Below are 22,593 nucleotides of genomic sequence, written 5' to 3' on the forward strand. Positions count from 1 at the left end.
GTGCAGGGATTACAGGCGTGAACCACTGTGCCCGGCCCAAATATATATTTAAAATTTCTATATCCTCTTGTTGAATTGACCCCTTTATCATTATATAGTGACCTTTGTCTCTTCTTTGAGTTTCCTCAGCACAACTATTTTGAATTCTGTCTGAAAGGTCACATATCTCTGTTTCTCCAGGATTGGTCCCTGGTGCCTTATTTAGTTTATTTGGTGAGGTCATGTTTTCCTGGATGGTGTTGATGCTAGTAGATGTTCTTTGGTGTCTGGGCATTGAAGAATTAGGTATTTATTGTAGTCTTCACTGCCTGGGCTTATTTATACCTGTCCTTCTTGGGAAGGCTTTCCAGATATGTGAAAGGACTTGGGTGTTGTATTCTACGCTGTTTCTGCTTTAGGGGTCACCCAAGCCCAAGTTAGCTACTACAGTTCCTGCAGACTCGTAGAGGTGCTGCCTTGATGGTCTTGGGCAAAATCTGGGAGAATTCTCTGCATTACCAGGCAGAGATTCTTGTTCTCTTCCCTTACTTTCTCCCAAACAAAGAGTCTCTCTGTTCTCAGTCACCTAAAGCTGGGGGTGGAGTGACACAAACCCCTGTGGCCACCACCACTCTGACTGTGCTGTGTCCGACCTGAAGCCAGCTTTTGCGTAAGGCCTGCCGTAACCACTCCCTGGTTACTGCCTGTGTTCACTCAGGGCCCTGGGCCTCTACTATCAGCAGGTGGCAAAGCCAGCCAGGCTTGTGTCTTTCCCTTCAGGGCAGTGAGTTTCCCCAAGCCCCTGGGCAGACTCAGAGATGCTGTCCCGGCATCATGTACTAAAGTGGAAAACCTTAGAAGTCTACCTGGTGTTCCATTGTATTGTGACTGAGCTGGCACTCAAACTACAATTGCAGTCTTTCCCACTCTTCCCTCCCTTTTCCAAAGGCGGAGGAGTCTCACTTTTCCACCACCGCCACCCCAGGCCATGAGAAGTACTGCCAGACTAAGTCCAGCATTCCCTTAAGGCCCTAAGTCAGCTCGTGGTAAACACTGCCTGGCCTGAAACCCTCTTTCAGAGCACTGGGCTCCCCTCTGGCCCAGGGCAGATCCAGAAATGCCATCCAAGAGTCAAATCCTAGAGTTGGGGACCCCAGGAGCCTGCCCACTGCTCTACCCAACTGTGGCCTTGCTGGTACCTGAAGCCAGCAAGTCTCAGAGGCTCACCCAAGGTCCTGGGTATCACCACTGGCTATTCAGGGCCCAAGGGCTCTTCAGCCAGCAGGTAATGAATGCTGCCAGGACTGGGTCCTTCCTTCAAGGCAGTGGGTTCCCTTCTGGCCCAAGGTGTGTCTAGAAATGTCACCTGGGAGCTAGGGCCTGGAAAAGGGACCCCACAATTCTGACTGTGCCCTGTCCCTCTGTGGCTGAGCTGGTATCCAAGACGTAAGACGAAGCCCTTCCCACTTTTCCCTCTCCTCTCCTCAAACTGAAGGAAGAGGTCTCTTTTGGAGCCATGAGCTGTGCAGCCTGGGGTTAGGGCAGGGGTGATGCCAGCCCTCCCTTGGCTGATGTCTCAGTAGGCCATGTGCCCCCTGAATCCACTGTCTCTGGGCCTAGTTCAGCACTAGGACTCACCTAAGTGTTGCAGTCCTTATGGCCTAGACTGACTTTCAGGTTGATTTGGAGACACAGAGCGCTATAGCCCACAGTGGCGAGGCTTAGGGGAACTCGAGTTCCCCCTGCTGGAATTGGAGATTCCCCTCAGGCGCGGGCTGGTTTAAATACTTGGTGATTCAGGACTATTTTTCTATCTCCTCAGTGCCTCTTTCAGCAATATGAAGATAAAACCAGGTACTAGGAGGACCTACCTGATTTTTGGTTCTTCTAAAGGTGTTTTTTTCTGTGTAGATAGTTACTAACTTCCTGTTCTTGTGGGGCATGGGTCAGGTGGAGGTTGATCGGCGGAGACTTCTGTTCTTCCATCTTGCTCTGCCTCTCTTTTGTTGATTTCAATCCAGAAATACCGTTTGCTTGTTGCTGTTTGAGAGGTCGTAGTAGCTAACTCGCGTGTCTGTGTTTGTGGATCATCATGGTGTGTGTCTTGTCGTTAGGCAAACTCTGCTCTTCAGACGCCCTCAGGAGCAGCTCTGCAGGGACAGCACCGCTCATCCCTCTGGAAGACTGCCCTCCGGAAGCTTTCAGGAAAGGCCCCTGAGAGCACAGTAGCAATCCAAAAGCCACATTCTGTTTTTTATTTTTACTATTATTACATATATATTTTTGAGACAGGGTCTTACTGTGTCACCTAGGCTGGAGTACAATGACAGGATCTTGGCTCACTGCAGCCTCTAGCTCTTGGGCTCAAGGGATCCTCCCGCCTCAGCCTCCCAAGTAGCTGGGACTACAGGTGCATCCCACTATGCAGGGCTAATTTTGTTGTTGTTGTTGCCCAGGCTAGTCTCGAACTCCTGGGCTCAAGGGATCCTCCCGCCTCAGCCTTCCAAGGTGTTGGAATTACAGGCATCAGCCACTGCACCCAGCCTATTTTTTTTCACCATATTAAGAGTCATATCTATTGGCATTTAATGTTCAGCTCTTCACAAACTTGATTTTTCTAACTTTCCAGGCAAAATGAAAATGATTGGAAATTGCAAACCTAAAAGAGGTGTTTGGAACGTGTTTTAGATATGATAACGGACCACCAGATTTTGAAGGGGGCTGACAGAAAAAGTGAAAACTCTCTACCGCATTGTATTACTTGGCATTCCTTAGGAATAATGTTCATAATGTCTCCTATCTAAGAGGGGGAGGGGAACTAGTACATTTTAGCAAGATTTTTGTCAAAAAACATCAACATTCAACATATTTTGGCACCAAAAAGGAGAAGTGCCTGGTTTCTGGAAAAATAACTTGAGGTATATGTTATTCCCTAAGAAAGCTGGTAAATAAGGCATCACTGTGTGCCTCTGGCCTCAAGGCAGTCATGAAAGCCTTCATGACACATCTTCTGAACTACTGTGTAGACTAGATCCCCCAAAACCCTTTAGCCAGTAAGGAGCACTGTTACCAAGCTTAGTTGGAAGCCCAAATAGACAGAAGGTGCTGTTTTATTAATACTGCATTTTCAAATATCAGCACAAATGTATTACATGACCTTACGTATGTTTGTTCAGCATTTTGCAGCTTGCAGTAGCCATCGTTCCACTTGGTCCTAATGTCCCTGTGTAATGGAAATCTTTTCTCATCAACCGATGGAGCATAATTAAGTCTTTTTCATGGCTGCATGATATTCCATTGGAATGGATAATCCATATTTTATTCAAGTGTTTCCCTGTAGCTAGACATTTACTTTGTTTCTGATTTTTTGCCATTGTGGACAAGTCTCGCAGTAGATACACTTTACATATGTCCTCACTTCTGGTGGTTATATTTCCAAGCATTGGGATTGCATCTGGAACAATAGCCAACACTGGGATTCTTGGGTTGAAGGGTATACATATTTTTAATTTGAATAATTTGCTAGTTTGCTTTTCAAAAATGTTGTAGCAGACCAGGTGTGGTGGCTCACGCCTGTAATCCCAGCACTTTGGGAGGCCAAGGCAGGGGATCACCTGAGGTCAGGAATTTGAGACCAGCCTGGCCAACATGGTGAAACCCCATCTGTACTAAAAATATAAAAATTATATTTGCGGCCGGGCGCGGTGGCTCAAGCCTGTAATCCCAGCACTTTGGGAGGCCGAGACGGGCGGATCACGAGGTCAGGAGATCGAGACCATCCTGGCTAACATGGTGAAACCCCGTCTCTACTAAAAATACAAAAAACTAGCCGGGCGAGGTGGCGGGCGCCTGTAGTCCCAGCTACTCCGGAGGCTGAGCCAGGAGAATGGCGTAAACCCGGGAGGTGGAGCTTGCAGTGAGCTGAGATCCGGCCACTGCACTACAGCCCGGGCTACAGAGCAAGACTCCGTCTCAAAAAAAAAAAAAAAAATTATATTTGGGTGTGGTGGTGGGCACCTGTAATCCCAGCTACTTGGGAGGCTGAGGCAGGAGAATCGCTTGAACCTGGGAGGTGGAGGTTGCGGGAGGTGGAGGTTGCAGTGAGCTGAGATTGTTCCATTGCACTCCAGCCTGGGCAACAACAGTGAGACTCCATCTCAAAAAAAAAAAAAAAAAAGTTGTAGCAATTCATATTTCTATCAGCAAATGATGAGAAATAGTTATCACTCTTTTAAATGTTTGCCAGTCTGATGAGAATAATGGCATCAATTTTTTTTCCTGACTACAAGTAAATATGAACATCTTTTTTTTTTTTTTTCTTTTTTTCTTTAAGAGCCAGGGAAACAGTATGCTGCTCAGGCCGGGCTTGAACTCCTGGGCTCAAGTGATCCTCTCACCTCCTGAGTAGCTGGGATTACAGGTGCATGCCACCACAACCAGCTAATATAAACATTTTTATGTGAATTGTCTGTGAATTCTTATGTGAATTATTCTCTATGCATTTCCTCATTGAGTTGTATATCTCCAAAGAAGATACACAAATGGACAACAAGCACATGAAAAAAATGCTAAACATTGTCCATCATTAGAGAAATGCAAATCAAAACCACAATAAGATAGTATTTCGACCGGGCATGGTGGCTCACGCCCATAATCCCAGCACTTTGGAAGGCTGAGGCAGGCGGATCACCTGAGATCAGGAGTTTGAGACCAGCCTGGCTAACATGGTGAAAACCCCATTTCTACTAAAAATACAAAAAATTAGCCGAGCGTGGTGGTGCACTCCTGTAATACCAGCTACTCAGGAGGCTGAGGCAGGAGAATGGCTTGAACCCGGGAGGTGGAGGTTGCATTGAGCCGAGATCACACCACTACACTCTAGCCTGCCAACAGAGTGACAATCCATCTCAAAAATAATAATAATAATTAAAAATAAATAAAGTTAATGATGTTTCTTTTCTAAAGTTCTAGGAAAGGAAAGTGGGTGAGAACGTGGTAACTTTTTTCTTCTTTTGGTTTTCAGTCATACAGCTTTGCTTCATTTAGATTTAAAAATGTTCCCTAAAGGGCTGTGATGAAAAGTTGTCTTCTATTGAAGTTTCCAGTGTTGGGGGGAGATTAAGGTAACAGAGAAAGTTCCAAAACTAAAAAAGTCCCAATTATTATAGTAGCTTCTTAACACCTCAGCTGTGAGTCCCTTTTCCTCTCCAGTCCATGGTATGCAGTATTGGAGTGTTAGTCTCAGGGAGCTGCATCACTATGACACTGAGGTGCACAGCCTCACAGCAGTGTACCCTTAAGCTCCTCCCATATTCAGTGTGCCTCTTGCCCTCAGGCCTGGCTCCAGCCACAGCATCTCCCAAGGATGTGCCTGCCTCCTCTTGCTTATGGCCTTTGTCCTGGCTGCTTCCTCTCCCTGCAGTGTTCTTCTTTGTCCTGCACTGTCAGACAAAGCTTTCAGGATTCAGCTTTCAGGATTCAGCTCAGCCCCTCTTAATCCTCCCCAGCACCCTTTGATGTAAACACTGTTATACCCATTTACAGATTACACAAATGTGTGCGTGTTAGATGTGTTTATGTGTGTGAAAACATACCCATTTTACAGATATAGTCATAGAGCAAACAGAGGCACAGAGATTTTAAGAATTTGTCTCATATCACACAAGAAGTAAATCAAGGAGCTTATTCCAAAGCCTATGCTGTCGATTACCATCCAGTATCAGCAGAGTTGAAAGCAGCATCTGATTGAGACGTACCGTGAAGCTATACTATAAACTCTCAAAAGCAAGACATGTGAGGAAGCTTTGCTAAACCATTTTTCTCTGTCTTTCCTCTTTGGGTCCAGGTTGAAGTAAAGCCATATGTGCTGGATGATCAGATGTGTGATGAGTGCCAGGGCACACGCTGTGGTGGGAAGTTTGCCCCGTTCTTCTGTGCCAACGTCACCTGTCTGCAGTATTACTGTGAATACTGCTGGGCGAGCATACATTCCCGAGCCGGGCGGGAGTTCCACAAACCGCTGGTGAAGGAGGGAGGCGACCGCCCTCGTCACGTCCCGTTCCGCTGGAGCTGAGCCACGGCCGACCCAGCCACAGTACTGGAGTAGATAACAAGGAGGGGAGAGTGAGGGCACTGCCTCAGGGCTTACAGTGTTCTGGAAATCTGTGCATTCGTTCTTGATTTTTAAAGAAGAATTGGGTCTTTTTATTATTATTATTAATTATTATTATTATTATTATTTACAGTCATATTACTGAACTCAGTGTCCAGTATAATGCAGAATTGCAGAGTGTAGAATGGTACTGATTTGCACTTTGATTCACACCTTTGTCTGCTTGGTACCTTAATTTTTTATACCTGATTTGTCACTCGTGACAGTATGTAGGCTGCCATTCTCATTAGCGGCCGTCAGGCTACTGTCTGTGATTCTTTTGTTTGTTGCTGTGGTGGTGTTGTTCTGATTGTTTTGAACTGGAGCATGCACTTATTTTCAGAAACTTAGAGAGTTGCCCCTAGAACAAGACTTACCAAAGGTAATACTCGTGAGTAGGTGGCAGATGTAGCAAAAACTTCACAACAATTCAGCAATCATTAGTTCGGGTCACTTAGAGTAAGGATAACCCTTCATGAAAATAAGCCTTTAGTTGCTCTCTATTTTGACTTGTAAGGATACCTCATAAGCTGGATCTTTTATTTTTCCTTCATGTTTGATTTTTGTTTTGCCGAGGATTTTGGTTAGATCTTTTAGTATTATGTAAATTTATGCTGCAATAGCTTTTGCTGCTATTAAAATGGTATTATTAATACCATAATACTCTATTCAGGCTAAGATATCAATTAAACACAAAAACCCAACAACACACTTTTGTGATTTTAGGGATAGAGTCAGCTGCCGAAAGGAGATCAGAATAGACTTCAGAAAGCTTCGGTGGAAGGTCACTATTTCTGACTGCATGTTTACTTAATCAGGTTGCTGCATGCAATAAATTTTATATCCAATGTCTAGTATAAAACGTTCCCACAATGCACAAATTAAGAATCTATATAAGCTATAAAATACTCATTTTTTTAAAAAAGTTTTTTTCATTCAAAGAATTGGTAATTGACCAGAGGAAGGCATGCCTCAGTAAACGGAATGCTCTGAATGAGAAGAGCCCATAACAGAATGACCTATATTACAACCGATATAAAACCTAGGTGTAGGATATTCTTCAAGCAAATTTGTGGATGGTAGATGAAGTACTTTGCGGTGCTCTGTTATATATTGTGCAATTTATTTTATATAGTAAAGTGATTATGTCTAACTGTGATCAAACTTAACTGTTTAAAGCCTCTGTCAGACATTAACGAACTTGACAGTTCATAACTGGTATATTATAAACTAACACATGAGCTCTTAGTTACAATCTTAGTGCTTGCACCATTTTACATAGCTTCAGACCTTGTCCAGAAAACCAAAGAGCTCATCTTAGCTTACAAACACTAAGAATATATACAGGATATAGAGATAAGTTGTCAGATTGACAAACTAGGCACATTTTTAAGAAAGTTGTGTAATGGTGATGCTAAAGAAATGTCTGTACAAAATAAGATGGCCTGGGCAGAGTTGGTTGTCTGGGTGAGAAACTAACTACTTAATTCCCTGGATTTATCCTGTTAAGCTTGAGTAGAATGAAGGCCTGCTGGCACTAGCGTGGTCTAGAATGGAGGCCTGCTAGCCCTAGCGTGGTCTAGAATGGAGGCCTGCTAGCACTAGCGTGGTCTAGAATGAAGGCCTGCTAGCCCTAGCGTGGTCTAGAATGGAGGCCTGCTAGCACTAGCGTGGTCTAGAACGGAGGCCTGCTAGCACTAGCATGGACATTTTTCTAGCATTCACCCTTGGGCTGCAGATAGTAATATATAAACACACACAATGATTGCAAGACTATGTAAATCTTTTTTTAATCTTCTTCCTATGTTTTGGAATTCTGGGGACAATCTGACTGGATATGACACTGCAGAATAGATTTAAGTCGCTGTGTTTTCTGTGCTGTGATGTCCTTGTACTGTCTTAAGTTAGTGTTGCTTTTGTTTCGTTCTCCCATGTTTGGTTGCAATTACTGACTCTCAAGCTATAGTTTGTTTTCAAAAAGGAAAAACAAAATAGTTTTTTACTGGATTAAAAATGCTTATTTTAGAATTCCCCCTTTTTAAGGCTTTTTGGTAATAATTGCTTTTTTCCAGCCCCGGTGTGGTTTTGTTTGTTTTTTTCTATGTTTGTGGGTTTTTTTTTCATCTGTACAAGAAATTTTGTTATGCACTACTACTTTTTGTATTCTAGACAGTTTTCAAAAGTTGGCAGATTTTTTTTTGTTTTTAAGGAAAAAGGCATGCTTTCTGACTGACATGATCTTTTGCAATACCTCAATTTTGAAATATAGGAAAGAAAATGATATTTTCTAAGTAAGTTTATTCAGAAAAATATATATTAATTTAATTCTGCAAGAAAATGATTTAACAGATGGGTAACTTTATTTTTTTCATGCTTATTTGTGTTTTTTGAAAATGAAGAAGTTAGAGCTTTATAACTATAATATTAAAGATCATATCTAACCTACAGAAATCTACCTAATTATGTGAAAGAAGCAAAACTTTTTGAAGAAGCACCCCTCTTTCATGTATTAAAATAACACTGAGATTTTTTAAAAAGCTGGAAGATTGTACAGCATAAAGCTAAAGTGAAGACAAAAAACATTGTCCTGAAGAATAGGTTACAAAAAATAAACTCCATTTGGTGCTGAACGTTGTGAATAGATGGTGGAAACTACTTTCCCTTAATTTGTATATTTCTAATCAAGCGTTGATTGTGCGCGACTGACCAGGATTGTGAAAGAGTTCTTCTGTTTGTATTTTTTTAAAGAGAACTTTTTTAGTTTATTAAATTATAACACGTTCCCTTTTGTTTTGTAAATAAATGTGCCCCCAAGTTGTTAATGTTATATTAAAAGAGAGGGTCCTTCAAAAAAATTATTTTTTAAAACACAGAGGTGTTCTGACCTGCAACTTGACTGGGAAGCCCCTGGGTAACACAGGTCCTGCTGTGGCCTTTCCTTGGTGTGACACTTGAACTAGTCGATTTTTTGAAGGCTATAACTTAACCTCGACTATTTGTTGTTATGTGCAATACTGTTTGTACTGTTTGTATAAAAAATAGAAAAAAAAGAAAAGAAAAAAGGCATAAATCTTTATTGCAGATTTATTTTCATTGCAAACTTTAGACATTGTGATTCACTGAAATCATTTTTCTACTGTCAAATATGTACCTTTTCTTCATGCTGGTATTTTTTCAATAGTAATGTAGCCTTTGTACTGAGACAAATTTTCATTGTTATTTTTAGAAAGATTTTTTGCTAAGAAAAAAATTAAACATATTTACATATTTTTCATTTTATTTCGTATTTTCTTTAAGGAGTGCTTTCTCAATCATTAATAGAGTTGTTTCTGGGAGGGACTTTCATATCTGGTCAATGTCATAATATTATTTTGTATTTTTATTGGAATAAATTAATTTTATGATGCTAATTCTTTAAAAGTTTATTTTTTTCATTTTCAGTTATTTTTGAAGCTAAAACCTTTGTAATATTGTTACTAAAGTGTCTAGTTTTTTGAAATGCAAAGCTTTATGTATTAACTTGCTGATGTGGTTTACAATAGTGTGACAACGATGAAAATGGTTGGTTATGTAAAGTGATTGGAAATGTAACGGATAATTGGGTAATAAAATGACAGAATGAGCAGAACATGTGAGATTTTGAGAAGCCTTTTCCTTTATCACAGTGGTTTAGTGTAAGACTAGGGATGTCACAGTGCAGTTCTCTAGGGATGTCACGGTGGATTTATACAACACCAGGTGCAGCCAAACCTGTGGCCCTGAGAATGAAGTCACCCCAACCGGAATACCACCGGGTTTCAAATCTGGCTAAGTCAACAGAATGTTTCATTGCTTTTTCCCCTCTAACTCTTCATTATGTCGTGTGTGTGTGTGTGTGTGTGTGTGTGTGTGTGTGTGTGTGAGAGAGAGAGAGAGAGAAAGAGAGAGAACCTGCCACCAACTGCTGTCCTTGTGTGAGACAGTGCCTTTCTCCCAGGCCGAATCTTTTCTGTGCACTGACAGTGGTGATGTCTGAGTCATACAGGAAGTTGCTAAGAGAACACCGCCTTCGTGGTGTACTGCAGACCTCACCTGCAGGGTCTCACTCGTGCTGCCTCCCTGTAAGGCTCAGTTGGTGGCACTGAAGAAGCACACTCGGATGTCACCACTGTCTGTGGACCCTGACTATGTGTCGGGTTGCATCTTCCTCCACACCCACGCCTGCTTCCTGTTCTGGTGCCCCTTGTTTGCCTTTCATTGTGGCAACTGCGTGCATGATCTGTCTGCCTTTCTGCTGCTGCTTTTCCAACACCCTCCTCACCTGGAAGCTGTGCAGTTAAGGCACAGTCATTAATGTGTCATTGCAATAGCACCTACAGTCAAAGCAAAAACTACAACTGCAAAACTGGTGTTGCGTAAACAGAACAGCCAATGACTTGCTCCAGATAGATATGTTTCTACTAGTGGTTGATGGCCTCTTTCAGCTCCATCGCTGTGGAGGTGAGGTTCATCAATAACTCAGAGAAACTTGTGTCCAGAGTTGGTCTTGGGTATGCTCTATGTATTCAGTTTTGTAAATAATATATAGATTAGATCAAGTTGTGATGTAAAATTTTAACTCAAATTGGGTACTACTGGTTGGAATTTTACATTAACTACAAATAAATGATTAGGAACAGAAGAAAAGAAATCGGAAAATTCTTGCTTAGTGGTATAAAGATTATGCTTAGATTTCTGCCTATATCTTGTGTTTTATAGCTTGTTAGTGAGGCATGGGCTAATGCAGAATGTACTGCATTTATGCAATTAGCGAATAACTGCTAGTTTTCATTTTATCTATTATATTAGCAACAAAATGGCATTTAACTGGGTAAAGCTCCTACCTAAATATTTGAGTATTGTGACATCTCTACTTGCAAGGTTTGAGTGAAAGATTAGTCACAGATTAGTGAAAAAAATGTATCTTTTTGTTAAAAATGGCTTATTTGAATGGATTGTTGCTTTTCACTAGCTTGTATGGTATGTCAGCTAACATTTCTTTGTTTTTTTTTTCTTTTATAATAACTAAACTTCTCTATCTCAGCTGCAATAGTGTTCCATCTTACCACAGAGTGTTTTATAATTAATGCTGTTGACTTTATACCCCAAAATGGGTCAAGAAGTGGCTATATGATTCGGGGATGTTTAAATTTGTATGATGACAAAGTTAATTGCAACAAGTAGAAAACTTGGGTGCTAATACAGGATAACTTATGCTCTTTTTCTTACCTGGATATAGTTCTGTTGGGGTATAAAGTATTAGGTATTTGTATTTTTGCTGTCAAAATAATGGACTTAACTTTTAGGGTGTTCACAGCTAAGATCTCTGTATTTGTTTTTCAACTAACAACTAATTTTAAATGTATTGTATCTTTTATTACTTGTTCTCTGAGATTGTTTTTTGCTAGTAACCCTTACTCAGCTTCTGCCTTTGGGGCTTGGACTAATATTGCTTGTATGGAACTACAGTACTGTGACTAAACATGGAGCTCAATGCAGCTACTGCTTACAACTGCTTAAACTTTGTAGTTTGGACTTCATTTTTTTCTGTAATAACAACTTATTAAATCTAGTTGTATGAAGTACTGACACTTGTCATCCTTTGCATTTGCTGAGGAATAGCTTGGAGTATATGGTTCACATCTGGGAACATTGGTGCATTCCAGTTTGCTTGATTAGTTTTTTTTTTTTTTTGACAAATCCCCTTAAAGCAGACTAAGTACAGCAAAATTCACTCTTTCTCTGACACAAATAACACTCGTTTATGAAAAACACGCAAGTATATTTGCAACAAAGTATTTGTTGACACATGTGAACACATGTTTTTAGAGGTGCAGTTGGGTTTTTATGCCAGACTTGCCACATGAAGCCAATTCTCAAAATCGCAACCAAACCTGTCAGTGGAAAGGTAGGTGCGCCACTTCGCTTTATCTTTCACACCTGGCTCTCCGATTTTTCAGAAAATGAGTCTTTTAAAAATCCTTATCGATTCTGGATGTGCTAGAAGCCATCTCCTAGGCACTGACTAATCCATTTAGAAAACGGATCACAAGTGGCTGCACCAGCGAATCTCCTTCAGGGCCTTCAGAACAAGCAAGGACCAGCGTCCCCCCAGCCTGGTCCCCGAGACAGATTCACTTGGTTTGGGCTGGGGTCTGGCCACAGGTGTTTTTAAACTCCCCAGCGATCACCCCCATGATAGGAAGCCGCTGTGTCTGTGTCTCGGGCCGGTGCAGCGCCTTCCTACTGCGGTCGAGGCCAGTCGCGCCCGTGTACGCCTGGAAGAGGACGGGGCCGCTGCAGAGCGACGTGGAGCGGCTGGGGGCGTCGGGTCTTGTCTCAGGCTCCCTCCCAGGCAGCCCCACCCGTATTCTCCCGCCCGCAGCCCTTGGGTCCCCGCTGCGGGTCCCACGTTCTGCCCCTCCCGCACCCGGGGCCCTGGCCTGGGCAGTGGCGCATTTCCTCCTGGCCGCAGCCCCTGCAGGTAAGCTCACCCGCGCCGCTGGATCGCGCCCCTCCGTGCCACCGGCCTGAAGGGCAGCTCAGGGCCCACCCTGGGGGAGTCGCTCCCGGCTCTGCGCGAGGCTCAGCTTTGCACGTTGCTCTGTTCAGCACGAGCTTTCACCTGGCAGCGAGCAGGTGCCCCACTATTCACCAAGGGGAATCAGGAAGCTCAGCCCTTGTTCCGCTGGGACCAGATGGAACGTTTGGAGCTCTCGTGCCCTTTGGTCCCCCTCCCCTGACCCAAATGGGGAGAAAAATGTGTTTGAGTCCCTTTTAAGTCTGCTTTTATTAGAAATAACAACATACATTAAGGCCATAATTGAAATTCTACTTTCTTTTTTTTTTTTTTTTTGAGACGGAGTCTCACTGTGTCTCCCAGGCTGGAGTGCAGTGGCGCGATCTCGGCTCACTGCAAGCTCCGCCCCCCAGGTTCACGCCATTCTCCCGCCTCAGCCTCCCAAGTAGCTGGGACTACAGGCGCCCGCTACCGCGCCCGGCTAGTTTTTTGTATTTTTAGTAGAGACGGGGTTTCACCATGTTAGCCAGGATAGTCTCGATCTCCTGACCTTGTGATCCACCCGCCTCGGCCTCCCAAAGTGCTGGGATTACAGGCTTGAGCCACCGCGCCCGGCCTGAAATTCTACTTTCAGAGGTTCGGTCTGACTAGGAGCACACATTTGTCCCGATTAAAAAAAAAAAAAAAAAAAAAGTTACTAGCGGGGAAAATCAGTCGGTAGCCCTGGCGTTCCCTGTGCCTGAGGTCTGCAGCAGCCCCGCTTGCTAATTGCATGACTGTGCGGGACAGGCCCCATGAGGCGGCCAGAGGTTATGTCCAAGGTCCTGGCTTTACCAAAAGGAAAACTCATCGCCAGCAGCGCGGATGGACAGTAAGCTTTAACACTAAGGCGTGGTGATGTTTCACTAGACCTTTGGCACACGTGTGTGAAGCAATATTCACATAAGCACTCCCACACTGGAGTCATAAATTTTAAATCAAATATATGATATTAAAACTATTTTAACGAGAACTCTTCTACAAAGGGTATTGATTAACGGGGTGAGGAAAGTAATGGGATGAGGAAAGCCCAAACTGGTGGGTCCTACTGCCATTCAAAGGATTGTCAGGAGGAAAAACTCTTTCCTCTATCAGGTTTGATTGAGGGTCTACTGATTAACTAAAAATTAACAAAAGAAAAAGTTTATCCATACACACATGGAAGTGCACAAAAGTGGCTTCCTCCATAATTAGAGATGGGGTTTATATAACCAACAATAAGGGAAAGAGGGGGAGCTCTCTCATAGAAAAGGGCATCTATGGGAAGATCAAGTGGTTTCTTTAGGAAAGACAAATGAGTTTTAGGAGATAGGAAAGTTTCTAGCGATGTTTGTTTATGTAGGTGCCAATGGTCTCCATCCCTTTTCATGCCCACTAAAGCTCCCTGGGAGGGGATTTACGGCAGCTTCACTCTCAGAAGTTTCTGCCTTTAGTCACATAAAGGAAGCTCCGAAAAAGCTCACTTTTGCATCTGTTGAATCTCAAATGTCTTTAGTTTAAAATAATCTTTGGCCGGTGCTGTGGCTCACGCCTGTAATCCCAGCACTTTGGGAGGCCGAGGTGGGTGGATCATTTGAGGTCGGGGGTTCGAGATCAGCCTGACCAACATGGTGAAACCCCGTCTCTACTAAAAATACAAAATTAGCCGGGCGTGGTGGTGAGTGCCTGTAATCCCAGCTACTTGGGAGGCTGAGAAAGGAGAATTGCTTGAATCCGGAAGGCGGAGGTTGCGGTGAGCCGAGATGGTGCCACTGCACTCCAGCCTAGGCAACAAGAGCTTAAACTCCGTCTTAATCATAATCATCATCATCATCTTTATATCAAGTCTTGAATTCCAAGTGGGTCTTCACAGGCTGGAGTGTTGCTGGTCACTGAAACGTAACTGAAATTTATCTGTATTCATTCCCATTACGTAGTAGTATGAAGGGAATAAAATTGAGGTTTGGGCATTGTTTGTATTTAGATAAAGAGGACTTTGCTGTAACTGCAAAAGCTCTCATCTCAACATTTAATTCTGGCCCTCAAGGGTCAGCCCAAGTCATGTCATTTTCTTCTTTGTTGTTATTGGTCAAACCTTTGGTTAAGCTGGTTTGGGCTCAGCTGTTAAGTTTTTTTTTTTTTTTTTTTTTTGAGATGGAGTCTCACTCTGTTGCCCAGGCTGGAGGCTGGAGTGCAGTGGTATAACCTTGACTCACTGCAACCTCCGCCTCCAGGGCTCAAGCGATTCTCCTGCCTCAGCCTCCTGAGTCACTGGGACTACAGGCGCCCACCACCATACCCAGCTAGTTTTTGTATTTTTAGTAGAGACAGGGTTTCACCATGTTGGCCAGGCTGGCCTCGAACTTCTGACCTCAGGTGATTCACCCACCTCCGCTTCCCAAAGTGCTGGGATTACAGGTGTGAGCCACCACACCTGGTCTCAACTGTTAAGCTTAAGGGAAACATCCAACTTGTCACCTTCAGTGCAGGCCTAAACCAAATGACTCCCTTCGTAAGTGGAAGAAAAACTCCCTTGGCACGTCTCAGTCCCTAAGGTGATGAGTTGTGCACCTGGTCTCTTTATTAAAGGACAGGGTCATTTTGCTCAATTTCATTACTTATGAAAACCAAAGTGCAGCTGGGCGTGGTGGCTCCCGCCTGTAATCCCAGCACTTTGGGAGGCAGAGGTGGGTGGATCACGAGGTCAGGAGTTTGAGACCAGCCTGACCAACATGGTGAAACCTCATTTCTACTAAAAATACAAAAAAATTAGCTGGGTCTTGTGGCACATGCCTGTGATCCCAGCTACTCGGGAGGCTGAGGCACAAGAATTGCTTAAGCCTGGGAAGTGGAGGTTGCAGTGAGCTGAGTTTGCACCATTGCACTCCAGCCTGGGCAACAAGAGCAAAACTCTTGTCTCTAAATAAATAAATAAATAAATAAATAAACCAAAGTGCAATTCCAGTACATCCCCCACTAGAATGACTAAAATTTAAAAGACACAAAATGCCACATGGTAGGGAGAATCTAGGTAAGTACTGGTAAAAGTGGAAGGTGATATGTTTAGTCCATTTTCTGCTGCTATAACAGAATACCAGAGACTGGGTAATTTATAAAGAAATTTGTTTCTCACTGTTCTGGGGTAGAAAAATCCAAGAGCATGGCCTTCTTGCTGTGTCATAACGTGGCAGAAGAGCAACTGAACACTCCAGACAGGGAGATGCACCAGGGGCCACATTTGCTTTATAACAACCCACTATCATGATAACTAAGCCACTCTCTAGATAACAACACGGATCCCTTTATGAGGGCTCTGCCCTCGCAACGTCATTACCTCTTAGCTACCATTTCCCAACACTGTTGCACTGGGGATTAGGTTTCCAACACAGGAACTTCTGCGGGCACACATTCAAACTACGGCATGGTACAGCCATTTTGGAAAAGGTTTATAAAAACTGAATTTGTCTATATCCTGTGACCCACTTTTTCACTCATTGGCGTATGCCCACCAAAAATACGTGTACGTTCAAAAGACATGTACAAGAATAATCACAGCAGCAGTATTTGTACAGCCCCAAACTGAATGCCATCCAAATGGCCTACAGTATTAGAACGGATACATTATAGCATATCCACATATGGAATCCTACCCAACAGGGAGAATGAAGACCTACAACATGCCATGTTACAGAAAGATCTCACACATTTAATGCTGGTCAAAATAAGCCAGCCCCAAAAGAGTACACAGTGTACGATTCCATTTATATAAATATGCAAAGGAGTAACTGCAAGGGGGCTTGAAAGCAGCATCTAAGAGTGCTGGTGAATTTCATGATTTGGGTGTTGGATATAAAGTGTGTTCACTTTGTGAATATTCATTGAGTTGTACACTATGATCTGTGTACTTGTCTGTAAGTTTCAATGGAGCACTAAAACAAAACAAGAAAACAGGAGCCCTGTGAAAGTTAAAAGCAGATATTGGACAAAATGGAATCTTCTTCCAAGCAACCTCCATATAATTCACTTTTTACACTCTTGAAAACCAGATTTCCTTTCTGGCTTGCCATTGCCACCAGCTGCCCACCCAGGCTGGCCTGTTTTCCCAGTCACCCAGACTTCAATTTCCTTGCCCCCAGTTTTCTTCTCTCCCCGCCTTCAGGTTCCTTTCTGTTCTTCCTTAAGCCTACCAACATCCTAGAAGAGTTTTTGGGAAAAAAAAAATTTTTTTAGACAATCTGGGAGAAGGCATGGAGTAGAGAAATAAAGTGAAAAATTTCATCCATTAATCTCTGCAGTTGATTGTTGAGCAGTGAGCATCAAACGTTGAAAGCTAATGACGCTCGCAGTACATATACTGATTTGCCTATACAGCCTTTTTTTTTTTTTTTTTTTTTTTTTTTTTTTGAGATAGAGTCTTGCTCTTTTGCCCAGGATGGAGTGCAGTGGTGTGATCTCGGCTCACCGCAACCTCCACTACCTGCCCCCCGCCCGCCCCCCGCCAAGGTTCAAGCCATTCTCCTGCCTCAGCCTCCCGAGTAGCCGGGATTTTAGGTGCCCACCACCATGCTTGGCTAATTTTTTATTTTTAGTAGAGACGGGGTTTCACTATGTTGGTCAGGTTGGTCTTGAACTCCTGACCTCATGTGATCCACCCGCCTCGGCCTCCCAAAGTGCTAGGATTACAGGCGTGAGCTACCGTGCCCAGCCTATACAGCCTTATTTAACATCCAAGATCTATGGGCCCCACTTCTACATTATAGTCTGATTAAACATTAATTTTGAAATAATATTAAACATTAATTTTGAAATAGATTCATATATAGTTGTAAGAAATAAGAGCAATCCCATGTATTCTTTACCCAGTTTCCTTCTAAAAGCTCGCAGAATATTAACACGGATCCAGTAAAGATACAGATCATTTTCATCACCACAAGGAACACTGAGGTTTCCCTTTTATAGTCACAACCACTTCCTTCCCATTCCACCCTTCTTTACCCCTGGCAACCACTAATCTGTTCTCCAGTTCTGTAACTTCCTTATTTCAAGAATATTATATAAACGGAAATAGCAATATATAACCTTTTGGGACTTTCGTTTTTTGGCATAATTATCTGGAGATTCATCCCATTTGTATATATCAATAGTTCATCCCTTTTTTATTGTCAAGTGGTAGTCTGTGGTACGGATGCACCAGTTTGTTTAACGATTTACTTGTTGAAGGACATCTGGATTGTTTCTAGTTTTGGGCTATTAAATAAAGCTGCTATAAACTGTCATGTACAGGTGGTTGAGTGAATATCTCTTCATTTTTTTCTGGGATAAATGCCGAGGAGGGCAACTGCAGGGTCATATGGTAGTCTGGTTTAAGAAAGTACAAACTCTTTTCTAGAGCAAATGTACCATTTCACATATCCACCAAAATATATGAGTGATGCAGTTCCTCTGAATCCTCATGATTTGATATTGTCACTACTTTTTATTTTGGTCATTCTGATAGTTGTGTAGTAATATCCCAATGTGGTTTTAACTTGTATTTCCCTAATGGCTAATAATGTGGAACATTTTTTCATGTGCCTATCTGCCATTTTTTATATCCTCTTCAGTGAAATGTCTCTGTATCTATCTGTCTATTTTCTGACAGGATTGTTTTTATCATGTGGCTTTTTTTTTTTTTTTTGAGACTGTCACTCAGGTTGGAGTGCAGGGGCATGATCTTGGCTCACTGCAACCTCACCTCCCAGGTTCAAATGATTCTCCCACCCCAGCCTCCCCAGTAGCTGGGATTACAGGTCTGTGCCACAACACCTAGCTATTTTTTTCTATTTTTAATAGAGACAGGGTTTCACCGAGTTGGCCAGGCTGGTCAAACTCCTGGCCTCAAGTGACCCATGTGCTTCAGCCTCCCAAAGTGCTGGGATTACAGGTGTGAGCCACCGCGTCCTGCCCCTGTGGCTATTCTTTTTCTTTCTTTTTTAATACTTAAGTTCTAGGGTACATGTGCACAACGTGCAGGTTTGTTACATATGTACACATGTGCCATGTTGGTGTGCTGCACCCATTAACTCATCATTTACATTAGGTATATCTCCCAAAGCTATCCCTCCCCCTCCCCCTCCCCCACAACAGGCCCCGGTGTGTGATGTTCCCCTTCCTGTGTCCAAGTGGTCTCATTGTTCAATTTCCACCTATGAGGGAGAACATGCGGTGTTTGGTTTTTTGTCCTGAGAATGATGGTTTCCAGCTTCATCCATGTCCCTACAAAGGACATGAACTCATCCTTTTTTTTTTTTTTTTTTTTTTTGAGACGGAGTCTCGCTGTGCTCCCAGGCTGGAGTGCAGTGGCGTGATCTCGGCTCACTGCAAGCTCCGCCTCCCGGGTTCACGCCATTCTCCCGCCTCAGCCTCCCAAGTAGCTGAGACTACAGGCACCCGCCACCACGCCCGGCTAGTTTTTTGTATTTTTAGTAGAGACGGGGTTTCACTATGTTAGCCAGGATAGTCTCGATCTCCTGACCTCGTGATCCACCCGCCTCGGCCTCCCAAAGTGCTGGGATTACAGGCTTGAGCCACTGCGCCCGGCCGAACTCATCCTTTTTTATGGCTGCATAGTATTCCATGGTGTATATGTGCCACATTTTCTTAATCCAGTCTATCATTGATGGACATGTGGGTTTGTTCCAAGTCTTTGCTATTGTGAATAGTGCCGCAATAAACATATGTGTGCATGTGTCTTTATAGCAGCATGATTTATAATCCTTTGGGTATGGGATAGCTGGATCAAATGGTATTCCTAGTTCTATATCCTTGAGGAATCGCCACACTGTTTTCCACAATGTTTGAACTAGTTTACAGTCCCACCAACAGTGTAAAGCGTTTGTATTTCTCCACATCCTCTCCAGCACCCGTTGTTTCCAACTTTAATGATTGTCATTCTAACTGGTGTGAGATGGTATCTCATTGTGGTTTTGACGGTACTTCTCTGATGGCCGGTGATAATGAGCATTTTTTTCATGCGGTCTGTTGGCTGCATAAATGCCTTTGAGAAGTGTCTGTTCATATCCTCCGCCCACTTTTTGATGGGTTTGTTTTTTTCCTATAAATTTGTTTGAGTTCCATTTGTAGAGTCTGGATATTAGCCCTTTGTCAGATGAGTAGATGGCAAAAAATTTTCCCATTCTGTAGGCTGCCTTTTCTTACCTGATGGTAATTGCCTTTGCTGTGCAGAAGCTCTTTAGTTTAATTAGATCCCATTTGTCAATTTTGGCTTTGTTGCTATTGCTTTTGGTGTGTTTTAGACATGGAGTCCTTGCTCATGCCATGTCCTGAATGGTACTGCCTCCAGGGTTTTCTAGGTTTTTATGGTTTTAGGTCTAACATTTAAGTTTGAATCCATCTTGGAATTAATTTTTGTTTAAGGTGTAAGGAAGGATCCAGTTTCAGCTTTCTAGGTTAGCTGTTTTCCTAGCACTATTCATTAAATAGGGAATCCTTTTCCCATTTCTTGTTTTTGTCAGGATTTGTCAAAGATCAGACAGATGTAGATGTGTGGTACTATTTCATGGGCTCTGTTCTGTTCCATTGGTTCATATATCTCTGTTTTGGTACCAGTACCATGTTGCTTTGGTTACTGTAGCCTTGTAGTACAGTTTGAAGTCAGTAGTTTGATGCTCCAGCTTTGTTCTTTTGGCTTAGGATTGTCTTGGCAATGCTGGCTCTTTTTTGGTTCCACATGAACTTTAAAGTAGTTTTTTCCAATTCTGTGAGGAAAGTCATTGTTAGCTTGACGGGGATGGCATTGAATCTATAAATTACCTTGGGCAGTATGGCGATTTTCATAATATTGATTCTTCCTATCCATAAGCATGGAATGTTCTTCCATTTGTTTGTGTCCTCTTTTATTTCATTGAGCAGTGGTTTGTAGTTCTCCTTGAAGAGCTCCTTCACATCCCTTGTAAGATGGATTCCTAGGTATTTTATTCTCTTTGAAGCAATTGTGAATGGGAGTTCACTCATGATTTGGCTTTCTGTTTGTCTGTTATTGGTGTATAAGAATGCTTGTGATTTTTGCACATTGATTTTGTATCCTGAGACTTTACTGAAGTTGCTTATCAGCTTAAGGAGATTTTGGGCTGAGATAATGGGGTTTTCTAAATATACAATCATGTCATCTGCAAACAGGGACAATTTGACTTCCTCTTCTCCTAATTGAATACCCTTTATTTCTTTTTCCTGCCTGATTGCCCTGGCCAGAACTTCCAACACTATGTTGAACAGGAGTGGTGAGAGAGGGCATCCCTGTCTTGTGCCAGTTTTCAAAGGGTAAGCTTCCAGTTTTTGCCCATTCAGTATGATATTGGCTGTGGGTTTGTCATAAATAGCTCTTATTATTTTGAGATACATCCCATCAATACCTAGTTTATTGAGAGTTTTTAGCATGAAAGGTTGTTGAATTTTGTCAAAAGCCTTTTCTGCATCTATTGAGATAATCATGTGGTTTTTGTCTTTGGTTCTGTTTATATGCTGAATTATGTTTATTGTTGCGTATGTTGAACCAGCCTTGCATCCCAGGGATGAAGCCCACTTGATCATGGTGGATAAGCTTTTTTGATGTGCTGCTGGATTTGGTTTGCCAGTATTTTATTGAGGATTTTTGCATCCATGTTCATCAGGGATATAGGTCTAAAATTCTTTTTTTGTTGTGTCTCTGCCAGGCTTTGGTATCAGAATGATGCTGGACTCATAAAATGAGTTAGGGAGGATTCCCTCTTTTTCTGTTGATTGGAATAGTTTCAGAAGGAATGGTACCAGCTCCTCCTCATACCTCTGGTAGAATTCGGCTGTGAATCCATCTGGTCCTGGACTTTTTTTGGTTGGTAGGCTATTAATTATTGCCTCAATTTCAGAGACTGTTATTATCTATTCAGGGATTCAACTTCTTCCTGGTTAATCTTGGGAGGGTGTGTGTGTCCAGGAATTTATCCATTTCTTCTAAATTTTCTAGCTTATTTGCATAGAGGTGTTTATAGTATTCTCTGATGGTAGTACGTATTTATTTCTGTGGGGTCAGTGGTGATGTCCCCTTTATCATTTTTTATTGTGTCTATTTGGTTCTTCTCTCTTCTTTATTAGTCTTGCTAGCAGTCTAGCAATTTTGTTGATCTTTTCAAAAAACCCGCTCCTGGATTCATTGATTTTTTGAAGGGTTTTTTGTGTCTCTATCTCCTTCAGTTCTGCTCTGATCTTCGTTATTTCTTGCCTTCTCCTAGCTTTTGAATGTGTTTGCTCTTGCTTCTCTAGTTCTTTTGTGATGTTAGGGTGTCAATTTTAGATCTTTCCTACTTTCTCTTGTGGGCACTTAGTGCTGTAAATTTCCCTCTACACATTGCTTTAAATGTGTCCCAGAGATTCTGGTATGTTGTGTCTTTGTTGTCATTGGTTTCAAAGAACATCTTTATTTTTGCCTTCATTTCGTTAGTCATTCGGGAGCAGGTTGTTCAGTTTCCATGTGGTTGAGTGGTTTTGAGTGAGTTTCTTAATCCTGAGTTTTAGTTTGATTGCACTGCGGTCTGAGAGACAGTTTGTTAAAATTTCTGCTCTTTTACATTTGCTGAGGAGTGCTTTACTAAAGGCTATTCTTAAGTTGCTTTACAGAGCAATTTAAAATTGCTCAAATGGTACAGAAAATTATCAGATAGTACAGAGTTCCCCCAGAGCCTCTCAACATCCTTCCCCCAGTTTCTCCTATTATTAACATCTTCTTCCATTAGTGTGGTCTTTTTTTTTTTTTTTTTTTTTTTTTTTTTTTTTTTTTTTTTTTTTTTAATGTAGCTGTGCTTGGAAAAGTAACAGCTAAAATGTGGTACATTTTTAAGAATCAGCAATTGCTTCATATGGATACGTTATTATT

The 22,593-nt window shown here is 42.3% G+C and overlaps 1 protein-coding gene across 9 annotated transcripts in view; it reads left to right on the forward strand.

Annotated features, from left to right (window-relative positions):
* CPEB3 (cytoplasmic polyadenylation element binding protein 3) overlaps positions 1-11,733 on the forward strand; it is a 253,522-nt gene extending 241,789 nt beyond the window's left edge. For all 9 annotated transcript variants that reach the window (XM_009214970.4, XM_009214972.3, XM_009214967.4 and 6 more), the window contains one exon: positions 5,825-11,733. In XM_009214970.4, the coding sequence (XP_009213234.3) occupies positions 5,825-6,052 (228 nt within the window). In that variant the 3' untranslated portion in view covers positions 6,053-11,733. The remainder of the gene's footprint in view (positions 1-5,824) is intronic.
* The last annotated feature ends 10,860 nt before the right edge of the window (positions 11,734-22,593 follow it).

The sequence above is a fragment of the Papio anubis genome, chromosome 11, assembly GCF_008728515.1.
Source record: "Papio anubis isolate 15944 chromosome 11, Panubis1.0, whole genome shotgun sequence".
NCBI classification, from domain to species: domain Eukaryota; kingdom Metazoa; phylum Chordata; class Mammalia; order Primates; family Cercopithecidae; genus Papio; species Papio anubis.